Source organism: Bos indicus x Bos taurus, chromosome 19 (assembly GCF_003369695.1).
Source record: "Bos indicus x Bos taurus breed Angus x Brahman F1 hybrid chromosome 19, Bos_hybrid_MaternalHap_v2.0, whole genome shotgun sequence".
NCBI classification, from domain to species: domain Eukaryota; kingdom Metazoa; phylum Chordata; class Mammalia; order Artiodactyla; family Bovidae; genus Bos; species Bos indicus x Bos taurus.
Window position 1 is genome coordinate 28,441,821 of NC_040094.1, and position 13,859 is coordinate 28,455,679.

General features: G+C 56.8%; 2 protein-coding genes across 3 annotated transcripts in view; both read left to right on the top strand.

Moving 5' to 3' along the window:
* Positions 1–933: 933 nt before the first annotated feature.
* EFNB3 (ephrin B3) lies at positions 934–7,137 on the top strand. 2 transcript variants are annotated; one of them, XM_027518313.1, is made up of 5 exons: positions 934–1,565; positions 3,724–4,016; positions 4,181–4,251; positions 4,384–4,488; positions 4,921–6,097. In XM_027518313.1, the coding sequence occupies exons 1-5, from the start codon at positions 1,444–1,446 to the stop codon at positions 5,185–5,187; spliced, it is 858 nt and encodes a 285-aa protein (XP_027374114.1). In that variant the 5' UTR covers positions 934–1,443; the 3' UTR covers positions 5,188–6,097. The 2 variants fall into 2 exon arrangements, with proteins under 2 accessions (XP_027374114.1, XP_027374113.1); XM_027518312.1 differs by having other exon boundaries at positions 939–1,565; positions 4,181–4,273; positions 4,921–7,137.
* A 5,852-nt stretch (positions 7,138–12,989) lies between these two features.
* The window catches only part of DNAH2 (dynein axonemal heavy chain 2), a 108,426-nt gene continuing 107,556 nt past the window's right edge, over positions 12,990–13,859 (top strand). The window contains exon 1 of the mRNA XM_027518474.1: positions 12,990–13,109. The gene's annotated coding sequence lies outside the window, so the exon portion shown is untranslated. The remainder of the gene's footprint in view (positions 13,110–13,859) is intronic.

Sequence of the window (13,859 nt, forward strand, 5' to 3'; positions counted from 1 at the left end):
CTCCCCGCTTCCCCTCCACACACACCTTGCCAGACACCGAGAAGAGGTCTCTGAAGAGAGACTGTCAGCAGAGGGTTTGATTGTGGACTCCCAGTCTGAGGGGAGAACGGGACGCCTGTGACGACGACTGGAGAGGAGTGAGGAATGTCACCTCTGCCCAGAGGTGCTGAAAGCCGGGGCTCTTACACCCAAAAAGGCAAAGCCTCCTCCCTTCCCCCAGGATAATTGGAAACAGCCCTTCCGGCTGAACGCGGGTTTGGGGTTGTAGGTTTTGCCTTTCCTCTCCAGACCCGTTTCTCCCCACAACCATCTAAGAAGGGCCCGCGTTTACCCCCTAATCTCTTGCCTTTCATCAACGCCCAGGTAGCAGTAAAGGGTCGGGGAGGCTGTGACAAGGAACCCCAAGGACTGGGAGTTCGGCAGGCTGGGTTTGGTTTCAGCTTCATCCCAGATTCTCGGTGTGACCTTGGGCAAGTCACAGGGCCTCCCCGAGCCTCAGTTTCTTCATCACTGCAATGGGGATCCTTCAGCTCTGCCCCTCCCCACCTCACAGGTAGTCTAGTCGAACCACTCTCCTCGCTCCCCTCGCTCCCGTAAAGTGCGGAGCCTTCAAGGTTATTATTATGCTCTCCAGACCTCCCAAGAGCAGCGGTGTTGTTTTGGGATGGGGGAGGAGGCGGCTGCGGGAGGGAAAGGGGCTGGGTTCCTCGGGATGTAGAGGGCGAGAGAGCCTTTCTGGATTTGAGAGAGCGGAAGATTCCAGCCGTCCCGGCGATCCCAGGGCAGGAGGGGAGGTGGGCAGAAACTAAGCCAGAGACCGAGAGTCGCAAAGACAAAGGGGGCGTGAGAGACCGCGCAGGGGAGCAAGGCGGGGCGCGGGGTTGAGACAGCTGGGCGGGCGGGAGGTGCGCGAGGTGAGAGGGGTGGGGGACGTGGGCTGCGATCTTGCCGCCAGCTCCGACTCGGGCTCCAGCTCCGGTTTTTCCCTCCGCCATCCTCTCCCCCTCCCCGCCTCTCCTTTAACTCCCCCCTCCTGGGCTCGGGACTGGTTTCCTCCCTTAGCCCGCTGCCCTCAATCCCAGCGAGGCTGGGGCTCCGGCTCGGCGCCCCTTTCCCCGCTCCCTCCCCTGGCGCCCCATGCCGCCCCCGCCCGGCCCCCGGCTCCCCCAGTCCCCTACTTAGGCCCGCTCGCCGATCCCGGGGTGCCGGCGCGTGGGCCGGGGGCATAGGGCGCCTGCAGACCGCCCCTGGAAGGGCTCCTGTGGGCTGAGAGCTCCGGAGCGGGGGCACAGGCGGAGCAGGAAGCGGGTCCGCGTGGGAGCCGGGGGCATCTGCCACCCGGGTGGCCCGGGCAGAATAGCCCGGGCGGCCAAGGCAGTCACCCCCCGGGGGTGAGCGACTTTGGGGGAGTTGGTGCCCCGCCCCCCAGGCCTTGGCGGGGTCATGGGGGCCCCCCATTCTGGGCCGGGGGGCGTGCAAGTCGGGACCCTGCTGCTGCTCGAGGTTTTGGGGCTGGTGTCTGGGCTCAGCCTGGAGCCTGTCTACTGGAATTCGGCAAACAAGAGGTGAGCGGCCCCGGGCTGGGGAGACCCCACACCTCCTAGGCAGGAAGCTTGGAAGCTTTGGGGACTTTGAGGGGCTGGGTTCTCTGAGCTGGGAGGAGGCTTGGAGGGAGGGTGCTGGTGTGTGGATGTGAGCTGATGGGTAACCAGACAGAGGTGATCTTGGGAGCCAGATTCGAGAGTGGCACACAGAGCTGGATGTGGGTGGTGATAGCCATGTGTCAAGAGTTTGAGAGACCCCCAAGGGGCAAGGATTTGAAAGTTCCTGGGTAACCCAGAGGGCCAGGGAGCGGTTATTTGGGTTTGTGGGAGACTTGAGTGGTGTCAGGGGCTGGGCTTAGAGGGAGCCTGGTTAATGTCAGCTCTCAGGAGAGCAGCTGAGTAGGTGCTGCTGAGGCGCTGAGAGGAAAGGGGGGTGCCTCCTTCCCCAGAAGAGACTCAGTGGTGGAGATGCGAGGGGAGGGGCTCAGGTTGGGGTTTCAGGGACAACTCACCCATGCCCATTTGACTCTTCTTCACTCATCCGTCTCCCCACTTGTGCCCACAGAGGGTAGGTGAGCCCTTGGTGGAACAATTTCCCAAGCAGAAGATTTTACGCCCTTCCTGGCTTGGGGATTTCTCACTGGAAGAAGTCTGGAACCCCTTAAAGCCCCCATGTTCTCTCTTGCATCTGGAGTCTTGGGGACTCAGTTGCCCCTTCCCCCATCTCTGCTGCAACCTCTTCCATTAGACCTCTGTCCCATGGCATACTTCCTTTGCTCTGAAGAAAGGCCAGGGATCAGATGAAACTTCAAGCCACACAGAGTAGGACAGAACCCTTGGGAGGTCCTCCAGGTCCCTTGACTCCATGCAGATCCCATTCCCCATGAGCAAAAGAGTTCTGGGTCTTGAAAACTTCCTACTTACCCGGGGAGGCTGTGTGAGGCCATGGGAAGAGGTCCTGCTTTGGAGCTCACAACCTTCTAAGTCTTAATCCTAGCTCTGTGGCTTTCAGCCGTGTGGCCTTGGGCAAGTCATTTAACCTTTCCAAGTTTGTATCCTCAGTCCTTACAGCCTTTATGAAGATTAGAGGTAAGGTATTTGAACACATTATAAGCTCATTAAAGGAGAACAAGGGTGATTGTTCTTTGGCCTCTGTCACATTTCCCTGGCCTGGCCGCCTCCCTCCCCTTTCTCTTGGGGTCTAATCTCAAATATCTTTTCCTCTCCCAGTCTCCTACCCACCAGCTCCCACATGCAGCTGGAGTATCAACTGCAGAGTGAGGATATAATTTAGGCTTATTCTGATAGAGTTGAGAAAAGGGAGTTAGAGTGTTCTGGGGGATCTTTGGGATGTTGGATGGGAGGGAGTCTGGGAAGATACCAGCAGCAGTCCCCTGTGACCAAGTTCGGAGACCCTCTCTGCCGTTCATGCACAGGGAGGGGCCGCAGTTGTTGGCAGGTTAGGCTAGTGGCCACTGGGGCCAAGGGAGACATGGGCTTGTGTCAGCTGTGGGTAGAATAGTCAGCTCTTTCCATTCCAAAGCAATAGGTCACTTTCCCTAGGAGGTGCGGGACCTGGGGGAAGATGGGTGCTGAACAGGGTAAAGTCTGGGGCAGCTGGCCCACAGACCCTGGTTCCCATTAGCCCCATTTAGGGCCATTGCCAGGTTTGCCTTCTGTCACATTGCCTGGCCAACTTGGGGTCACTGGATCACCCTCCACACCCTCCTCCCATTCTGCCCCCTCTGCCTTGAAATCCCTGAAATTCAGTGGTGGCCTGGGGGAGGGGAGGCTCTGCCCCCATCGTTGACTGCCATGGAATAGTGAAATCACCTGGGAGGGTGGGCTGTGTGGTTCCAGAGAGGCCAGCTCCTTGGTAACTGGCATCCTGTTGCCATGGCAACAGGGCTGGTGATGGAGCGAGAGATGGCAGTGTGCATGTGGTGAGGGCGGGCTGAAGAGTGCATTTGGGCACACCAAGGGGCAGGAGACCTCTGAGCTGGGCCTCCTGCTGCTTCCCCAACGTGAGCTTCCAGAGCCCTTAGTGCCCACACTGTCAGAACAGACTCCCCACTCAGACAAAGGCTGTCCTGCAGGAGTGAGGAGTGATGAAGGCAAAGCTCAGGGACCAGACCTCTGACACCTCTCATCTTTGTCCACCTCGCCTTCCTCCCCACAGGTTCCAGGCAGAGGGTGGTTACGTGCTCTACCCTCAGATCGGGGACCGGCTAGATCTGCTCTGCCCCCGGGCCCGGCCGCCGGGTCCCCACTCCTCTCCTAATTATGAGTTCTACAAGCTGTACCTGGTAGGGGGTGCCCAGGGCCGGCGTTGTGAGGCACCCCCTGCCCCAAACCTCCTCCTCACTTGTGACCGGCCAGATCTGGATCTCCGCTTCACCATCAAGTTCCAGGAGTATAGCCCTAATCTCTGGGGCCACGAGTTCCGCTCACACCACGATTACTACATAATTGGTACTGCTGGGCAGAGGGCGGGGTCTAGTGGGAAGGTACCCCTGGGATTGAGGGCAGATAAGGGAAGGGACCCTTGGAGCCACCTCGGATGGTGTTGGGGCCAGGAGTGGAGATGGAATAGCGGTAGCTCTGAGCACCAAATTCTCCCTCTGGTTCTTTTCCAGCCACGTCGGATGGAACCCGGGAAGGCCTGGAGAGCTTGCAGGGAGGTGTGTGCCTCACCAGAGGCATGAAGGTGCTTCTCCGAGTGGGACAAAGTGAGCGGGGCTGGGGCACACCTGCTAAGGGCTGAAGGAGGCTGGGGCAGTATCTTCATGGTCAGGGGGCTGCTGTCTCAGCCCCTCTCTCAGGTCTTCCCCATCTCCAGGTCCCCGAGGAGGGGCTGCCCCCCGAAAGCCTGTGTCTGAAATGCCCATGGAAAGAGACCGAGGGGCGGCCCACAGCCTGGAGCCCGGGAAAGAGAGCACTGCAGGTAGGAACCAGGGGTCCAGCCTCCTGCCTTCCCTCCTCCTCTGCTCTCGGACCCTAGCTGCCCTGCCGCCACCTTCTCCCTCCCTCTGCAGTTTTGGGGGCAATGATACAGGAAAGAGGAGAAGAGAGGATGGGAGGGTGGGACAGGAATGGAAGCCAAATGAGGAAAAGACTCAATTAGAACTAATTAGCCAAGTCAGTGCTTCAATCAGCGCTGTCAGAGAAGGGGGGAGGACTGCCTGGCATGGGTTGAAGGGCTGGACACACCTGGATTTGGAATGGGGCTTGGCGGGGAGGGGAAGGGCTTAGGGTCTCCAAAGGGCCTGAGCACTACTGGGGAAGCCCATGGGAACCCCCAAAGCTGGGTGTCCAGATGCCCAGGTGGCTCCTTCAGCCCCTCCCCCTCTTTCCTCCTTCACCCCTTCCCTGCCAGGTGACCCCACCAGCAATGCAACCTCCCGGGGTGCTGAAGGCCCCCTGCCCCCTCCCAGCATGCCCGCAGTGGCCGGGGCAGCAGGGGGGCTGGCGCTGCTCTTGCTGGGCGTGGCAGGGGCTGGGGGTGCCATGTGTTGGCGGAGACGGCGGGCCAAGCCTTCGGAGAGTCGCCACCCTGGTCCTGGCTCCTTCGGGAGGGGAGGGTCCCTGGGCCTGGGGGGTGGAGGTGGGATGGGACCTAGAGAGACTGAGCCTGGGGAGCTAGGCATAGCTCTGCGGGGTGGTGGGACTGCAGACCCCCCCTTCTGTCCCCACTATGAGAAGGTGAGTGGTGACTATGGGCATCCTGTGTACATCGTGCAGGATGGGCCCCCCCAGAGCCCCCCAAACATCTACTATAAGGTATGAGGGCTCCTCCAACCTGGCTCTCCTGGATCCAGCCCTTTGTGGGGTGCTTCTCCAGTTTAATTCATGGTTTGAGGGACACCTCTAGCATCTCCTTGGCCCCCTTTGCCCCATCAGCTCCTCTGCTCCTCCTGGCTCTTGCCTCTCCTCCACTTTTAGGATTCCCTGAGACATCCACCCAACTATCGCCTGCCCTCTGGTTGGCTGTGTGTACCCTTCTGTCTCTGTGTTTCTGGGTCCTGTTCCCCTGGGGAGGGGGCAGAGACTCAGCCTCCTCCTCTAATCATGACCCAGATATCCTTGTTCCCCTCACCCACTGAGAGCTAGGGGTGGGAACAGTCTGTCTTTTGGTTGGTACTTCTCCTCTTTCTGCCTCTCACTGTTTTTCTCTTCTCCCTCTCTTTTATTTTCTTTCTCTCTCCTCTGTCTCTAGGTCTGTTCCTCTTCCCTAGCATCCTCCTCCCTGTATCTCCTTTTACTTACCCTCTTGGCTTCTTATCCTGTGCCCCTCTCATCTCCAGGGTCGGGGCATCAAAGCATTTCTCCCCTCAGCTCCCTCTTCTGACTTCTCTTACCAACCACTCCCCTTAGTCTGCCAAAAATGGGGGCCTTATGGGGAAGGCTCTGGCATTCCACCCCAGCTCAGGGCATGGGCAGCAGGACTCCTCCTCTGCCCTGCCCCAGGCCTCTACATACTTACTCCAGCCATTTGGGGTGGTTGGGTCAAGACAGCTACCATGAGAAGAAATATGCTGTTTTGTCCAGTGGCCAATAGCAAGCTATGAGCCGGTCGGGACACTTATGGACTTGGTCTGATGCTGAATGGGCCACTTGGGACAGGAAGTGACTTGCTCCAGACAAGAAGTGACCAGGCCTGGACAGAAGTGGCCTGGGAAGTGGCAGAAGCAGTGCAGCAGGAACTGGAAGTGCCTTCATCCAGGACAGGAAGTAGCACTTCTGAAATAGGAAGTGGTCTGGCTGGAACCGGAAGTGGCTTAGTCTGGGGGGTGGGGGGAGGTGGATGGTTCATACTCTGTGGAGAAGGGGTGGGGGGGCAGGAAGAAATTCCCATTTCAGGAGGAAGCTGGAACTTAACTCTAAAGAAGATCAAGTGGACTGAGGAGGGTCTTCCTAGTATTCAGTGGCTCGTGCCAGGATCCCCCTTCCCCTGTTCTCTGTGCTGCTTTTACGACAGCTAAGGTGACTGCCATCTGCTGTGGCAGGCTCAATTTGTCTTGTTTTTCCCTTTCCATATTCCAATATAGTCCCTGTTACCCAACAGGGTGACCCCAAGAACCCATGTGTTGTCCCCAGTAACCCAGATGGCTGTGTTGTTCATCATATCCTCCCTATCCTACTCCCTTCAAACTCAACACAGCTCCCTTCTTAGTGACCAAAATGGTGGCCTACTGACTGGTCTAACTGATGGTGGTCCTTAGCAACAGCCACTCTTTTCATAGTGACCAGCTGATAACCTCTTCCAGCCCTCTAGTGCACAATTGGATGTTGCCTCAGTTTCCTCCCAGCTCATTTCCATTAGATCAGAGCTGCCCTTGAGCACCACATCGGCCACCTCAATCACCAGCCAAATGGTTGCTTTGTCCACCAGAGGTCATCTCTCTGGTGCTGTAGTTCCCAGCTCCTTCCTGATTTTTCTAATCACTCCTTCCAGGGAACAGGAAGTTGATATTGCCATGGGGGAGGTGGCGGTATATGGCCATCACCTCAATAGTTTTACTGTAAAAGGGAAATTTGAACAACAAAAACCAAAAAAAAAAAAAGAAAAAAAATAAAAAACTTGAAAAGTTGACAAGAAGGCTGGAAAATGTTTGGACATGAATTGGAATGGGGTACTGGTGGTTAGAATGACTTTCCAGTTGAAGGTTGGATTGCATGAAACCAAGGAGTAGGGAGAGGGTTGGGTGGGATCACTGAGGTGGATAATGCATGATCTGCTGAGGGAAGGGGATGGGATGGGTAAGGCGGTGAGTGAGAAGGCTGAGGAAGGCAGCCACTTCCAATGGAGGGAGAGAAAAACCCAGGTGGGAGTGGGAGTTACCAATACATCATGCTATTGGGGATGTCTGCATATAATTTCACACATGGGGGAAAACCTAAGTATCTGTTGTTAAACCAAAGTACCAGACTCAAGGCAAGTCTCAGAAACAAAGTAGAAAAACATGTTCACGTGTTCAGTCTATACTCTCCTACCCTGACCCAAGGCACTTGTATGTCCAGAAGACTCAGGGACCCAGGCATCAAGCTATCTATCCCCTGGCTCCCTGTGTACTAACCCAGGCTCTTCTCCCCATAAAACTTGGATGCCCAGCCCCCTAGACTCAACTCCATTCTCCAATCACAAAAGCAGCCGTCAGGAGCATCGCTGGAGCCAGTCGACAGGGGTCACAACCTCTGCCCTACCCGCCCCTCCCTGACTTTAGGTCCCCTCCCACTGTCTCCCATCTGCCTGGAGGTCAAGGGGTCCTCCTGGCCCGCCTCTATCCGGTGAGACCCCTGTCCCTCCCCCTGTTTGAGCAAGATGCCTGGGTCCCAAGAGGTGCAGGTGCTATAGGAGGGAAGTTGAAAACTGGAAGGCCAGGTGCTGGGTTGTCTGGAATTTACTCCTGCCTTCTAAGCCTGCACTGGAGCTTGCCTGAGGTGGGGAGGCTGGAGGCTGGTGTGGAAGGGCTGGTCCCTGCCCCTTAGTGGGGGTTGGTTGTCATGGCAACATCCCCTTCTCCACACAATGGGAAGCCCCCCTCAGCCTCCCGCGTGGATGGAGCCGACAGCCCCATCGCTGGCTATCAGCCTCAGGGACTTGGCAACCGTCACTATGGCAACCCAGAGCCCAGCAACAGGGCCCAGCAAACGAGGGAGGGGTCCATGACTGGGGCAGGGCTGTGTGTGAGAGGGGGCAAGAGAGCCAAGGAAGACTCCCCCTACACATATATCCAGAGGAACAGGTAGAGAGAAGAGAGGGAGAGCAGTGGGGATAAACAGTCTCCGTGACAGACAAACATCTCACCAAAGCAGCCGAGACATCACAACATGCTGAGAGACAGGAAGACACCTGGGGACAGATGCACAGCTGGGGAGAGGAACAGCGCATTCTGCAGTCCCTGCACTACCCTGGGATACACCCCCTCAGAGCACTGGCATCTATGGACTTTCCCTCTCCCTACACTGACAACACAAGACCTACAGCCTTCCACATGTGTGGTGACTTGTGTATCTTTTGAGCTATTGATATTTGAAAGCTCAGGTGACTTCATACAGAACAACACACGCCATCCCATTTGCCTTCTAGGTACAAATACACAAACACACTCCCAGGATATCAGCTATAACAGAAAGAAGAGGGGCAGAAAACATTCATTTATCCATTCATTCGCTCAGCATCATATTAAATGTCTACTTGGTTCCAGGTACTATTTCAGGCACTAATAGTATGAGGTGAATAAGGCAAAGTCTCTGCTTTCATAAAGTTCACATTTTGGTGGGAAAACATAATAAAATTTCTGGTAGTGATAAGTGATATAAACAAAACAGCAAGCGGATGCAGAGGGTGGAGGATATCAGGGAGATGCTTCAGGTTAGGAGGGTCTCTCTGAAGAGGGACATTTGCTCAAGACCTTTAATAATGAGGAGTAAGGAAGGCAGGCAGGCTTCCCAGGTGGCGCTAGTGGCAAAGAACCTGTCTGCCAATGCAGGAGATCCAGGAGGTGTGGGTTTGATCCCTGGGTCAGGAAGATCCCCTGGAAGAGGGCATGGCAACCCAGTCCAGTGTTCATGCCTGGAGAATCCCATGGACAGAGGAGCCTGGTGGGATACAGTCCATAGTGTCGCAAAGAGTCTGACACAACTGAAGCAACTTAGCATGCACCTAAGGAAGGCAGACACTATGGGAAGGGCAGAGCAGAAAGAGGGAACAGAAAGTGCGAAGCACAGAGGGGAAATCTAGGCGGGCTTGGGAACAGCGAGGAATACATCACAGCCACACACATGTTCTAGACGTGTCCTGTCCTTCCCCAGCCTCAGCCTGCAGGGCAGCGAATGACTAAGAAGAATCCACGATTAGGAAGCTGATCTAACTTGGTCTTCTGTGTTGCCCCTTTGTTTCTTGTGCAGGTGTGAGTTGTGTTTTCCTCAACTAAAGTTTATACTCTGGGAGGGCAGGGATGATGCCCTGAGATTTTGGGCTGCTGGGACAGAGTTCAGAGCAGGCAGGCAGAGTGGAAGTAAAGGATCTGAGAGAGCTGGGGACCACAGAAGGTAAAGCCCTCACCCAGCATAGGATGGAGGCTGCCTTGGGGGCTCTGCTGCAGATGGAAGCTCAGACTTTCTATCCTTCCAAACAGAAGCAGGATGTAAATTAAGTTGAGGTGTTTATGTTTGTGTATGTGGTCAGTGTTGAGGGTTTTAAGAAAAGGAGAATAGAGCAAAGGGTTGCAGTGGGAATTTCTGATGGAGGATGATTGACACCACAACTGGAAATTTAGTTAGAATGAAAAAATGGAGCTTTCTAAAGGGAATCATGAACATGGGGCATCCCCTTCCCCAGAGAGTCGTTTCAAGATCTGTAGGCAGGCTGGGAGAGATGTGGCAGGCTGGTTTGGAGGCTGGGGGTTGGCTGAGATGGGTTGAAGTTGGGTGGGGGTAGGGAAAAGGATGCAGACTAAATGGGAGGGAAAACTTAGCACTGGGGAGATGTTTAAAAGGTAGCAGGGAAGGTGGAATACTGAAGGGAATTTTGAGGGGACCAAGTCCCTGGGTCCCAGTAGGATCAAAGCCCTTTGTGGTCTGGCTCTCCCATTTCCTTCAGTTGCCATCAAAAACTCAGGCATGGGTTCCCTCCAATCCCAGTGGCTGGTGGTGGTGGTGGTGGGGTGGGTAGATCGAGCAGCCTGTGGGGGGGAGCGGCAGCTGGTGAGTGGGGAGGAAGCTGTGTGCTCAGCAAACAGCAGCCTCAGTGCCCAGTGGCTGCCTCCTCCCTCATCAATCAGCTCAGCCAAATGTCCTTGCATTCCCACCACCCCAAGGGGACTGGGGCTGGGCCAGGGTCCCCAGGGGAGTGAGATGGGATGGGTGGGGGGAGATGGGGGTGGTGCTTGGCTCCCCATCTCTTGGCCTCTGTTCTCTCTTCTCCTGGAAACTCTCAGCTACTCCTGTCATGGAACAGACTCCCTCCTGGCTGCGACCACCTACCACCGAGAGGGCGTCAGCTACAAATCACCTGTGGGGGTCTGTTGAGGGGTGGGATGGGGGAGGGGAGGAGGGATGAGTCAGGGTTGAAGAGGAATCTTGTTTTGGTTCTCACGGGACCGGCCCAGGGCAGTCAGCAGGGAGGCTGCTGGCACAGAGGCTTTGTGCTCCCAGCTGGCTTCTCCATCCCTGATGATGCCCTGGACAGCAGGCTGAGACCTGGACCCCGGAAATGTCCTCCCACTACCCACCTTGTTCTAGCCCCCAGCCCTTATCCTCTGCTTCCTACCATCATCCAGAGGGCCAGCCCCCAGCTTACCCTAAATCTGCTGCTCCCCTTTGGGGACTGGGGCCTCCAGACCTTAGCCTCTGGCTCCCTCTCCCTCCTCCTCAGCCCTTGCTCCCCTCAGGGACCCAGGCGTCCTGCCCACTCCCTTCACCATAACAACCATTCTTTTGGAGTTGCTTAAGACTTTAATATCATTTCATTAAATCAGCTAGTTCAGAGAAGGTTGGGGGCACAAAGAGCCTGGGGTGGGCAAAAAAGGGCCAAGGTAGGGGAGCTCCAGGGGAAGAGCCCCCTCTCTCCGTGGAGATGGCTCTGAGAAATCAAATATTGACAGTGAGAGAACAGGACTTATTAAAGCTGGGACAGGGGTGTGTGTGTGTGTGGAGTTGTGGGAATGGCCGGATGCCTGGCTTCTGAGGGTAACGAAGGTTCTGGGAGGAGGGAAACCCTGAAGCAGTGTGGTACAACTCTTCTGCCCGTTTCCTCTGCCAGGTATTGAGTCTTGCTACCCTGGCTGTTTCTCAGCTGTCTCCTAGAGCCCCTGGGCACAAGACCCCCATCACAGATGTGATTGCCCCCCCTTCAGCCCTTCCCCTACCTCCACCTCTGTTGATGAGCTTCAGTAGTGTTTAATCGGATTGAGGAGTAATTAGCAAAGCGAGATGTTTGATTACCTGTTTAGCATAATGTAGGGGGCTGGGATCCCTAGGCACAGCCAAGGTTGTGGGGGGGGGGGTGTCAGAAAAGAAATGGGGTCTACACAACATTTCTTTCCCTGAGGGAGCCATGAGCCCTGCTTATAAGTCTCCCCATCTTATGCCTCCCCTCAAATCGTCACTCCTTTGGGACTTCTCTCTGGGGGATCTGACCAATCACGTCACCTCTCTGCCACCCACTGCCGAACTGGTTAGCAGGGTAGCCCTGCTTGCTGTGCAGCTGGTTGTGGGGTGTGGCAGGATCCCCCTCTCCTTCAATCCTTGCCCTCAGCAACATGAGTGTGGGCTGAGCGGGAGCCCAGACACCCACTTTGAAGATAATGGGGGGGGCATGCCAAGGGGTAGGCAGGATGGTGAGGTCAGAGCTGGGTCCGGGTGTGTATTAATCCACAGACCCTTCAGGAGTACCAGGGGCTGCCACTCCTCTCCTGCCAGAATACTGGCATAATGAGACCCGTCAGGTGTGAACATCAACCAGGAAAAAGGGGAACTGAGGTGCCAGCTTCGCTCCTCATCCAGCAAAGAAATTGTCATCAATTTAGCTCCTCATGGAAATGTAATCAGTGGGCTCGCTGCTGGCTTTGTCTTAATTAGGCACTATTGATGGAAGCGGGGAGGGTGCCTTCCCATCCCCCTGACTCGCTTCCTCCCTCCATCTCCCAGCCCTCCCTAAAGCTTCTACCGCCCCAGGTACAGCTCAGTCTTCCAGGCGCCTCTTCTGGCAGAACAGGCCTGCAGCGCCCCCTAGCATCGGCCGCGGTCTGCCCCTCCTCTCACACTCCTCTCCTCCCGATTCCCCAGGACTCAGCCTTTGTTCTTATGGAGAGCCGAGCCCCTCCCCGGCCCGGTCACCTTCCCCAGAGAGTCCCCGCCTCCTGTCTCCCCCAAAACGAGCGACGCTTTCTAAAGTCAATCCTCAGATTCCAAAAATTCCAGTTCCGTTCTTCCTTCCCTCCCCCGCCCCGCGCTGCCCGGCGATCCTAGACCCCAGTCCGAACTAAGAAGGGGGATCGAGCGGGAGGGCAGGGGTGCTCCAGCCCCGGTTTTTCCCCCGGACTCAGCTGCAGCCACGGCTGCCTCGAAATCCTGGAGCTCCTTCTAGAGCGCGTGTGAATCTCGCAGGCGGGACCTCGGACGCCATCTGCTGGACTCGCCCGGGATGGAGCCCGCAGACCCGGGCGCGGGGTCGGGCGCTTGGGGTTCCCCCAGCCTTTTCAGTTGTTTCCAAGGGTTGTTTCCAGCTCCAGTTCGTCCAGCCCATTCCCAGACCAGCCCCCTTCCCTCCAGCTTGCCAGATTTAGCGGCTTTCCCTTGCCCCCTAGCCTTCTTGCCCCGGGTCCCCGCCTGGGTTACGCGGACGAAGCCGTACCAGCAGCCGCGGACCGGGGTTTCTCTGCGCCTGCGCAGAGGAGGCTGGTTCCGCAGGCTCGGGCCCCCGCCACTCCCTCCCCGCCCCACGCCCAGGGTTGCCGAGGCGACGCGTGCGGGCGCCTGCCGGAGAAAGTCACGCGGGGCAACTTCTTAGCTAGAGTGACCGGTCGGTCGGTCTAGGGAGGAGAGGGTCGGCATCGTGAGGTGTGTGTTGGGGGCAGCGGGAAGCGGGGAGAGGAAGAGAGCGAAGCTATGGGGAGAAGGGGAAGTGGGGAGGGGGTGCGAGGGAGAGTTGTGGGGGGACGAGGAAGAAGGGGCAGTTGTGGGGGAGGGGAGAGGAAGGGGCAGTTGGCGGAGGAGAAGAAGGGCCAACTGGAGTTGAGATGAGGAAGCGGAGACAGTTGTGACAGTTGTGGGAGGAAGCGCCTTTGAGGGGAGGTTTGCCCACTGGTAGCCACTGGTGGTTGGAGGAGGGGGCCGGACCCTGACTTATTTCCTGAGAAATAGAGCGAGTCTAGTAGATAGCGCCTCCTTAGGCCACGGTGTGGATCCGGGGGTGAGCCCCTAGGGGAGGGGGCTCCCAGCCTGGCCGGCGGAATGTTCCTGAAGCTCCCGCCGCTGGCAGGGAAGCACAGCCTGACGCTTCTCTGGAGACCGGTGGCAGAAGCCGCACCGCAGTAGTTGGTTCAGTTGATGTGTTGGCCTAATAGAAAGATTTTCCTTGGAGCAAAGTACAAATCCTTCAAGTCTGAGACTCATAACGATCAATGCCTGTGGCATCCTGTGGGGAGGAGGAAGAAAAGCCACAGGTGGCTGGCTGTCAGACTGGAGCTGAGTGAAGAGGGACTGCCCAGCCGTCAGACATTGCCCTGGGTGCCTGCCAGAGATGCCCTGCTTCCCACCATCCCACTTTTCTGAGAGAGACGTTCCTGGGGCCTTCCTCATCACCCCGTT

What these genes read in the sequence shown, in the direction of transcription:
- EFNB3 (XM_027518312.1), top strand. Translation starts at nt 1,444, where the DNA reads ATGGGGGCCCCCCATTCTGGGCCGGGGGGCGTGCAAGTCGGGACCCTG. An exon ending in GCTTCTCCGAGTGGGACAAA is followed by an intron (nt 4,274 to 4,383) that starts GTGAGCGGGGCT and finishes CCCCATCTCCAG; the next exon opens with GTCCCCGAGGAGGGGCTGCC. An exon ending in CGGGAAAGAGAGCACTGCAG is followed by an intron (nt 4,489 to 4,920) that starts GTAGGAACCAGG and finishes CTTCCCTGCCAG; the next exon opens with GTGACCCCACCAGCAATGCA.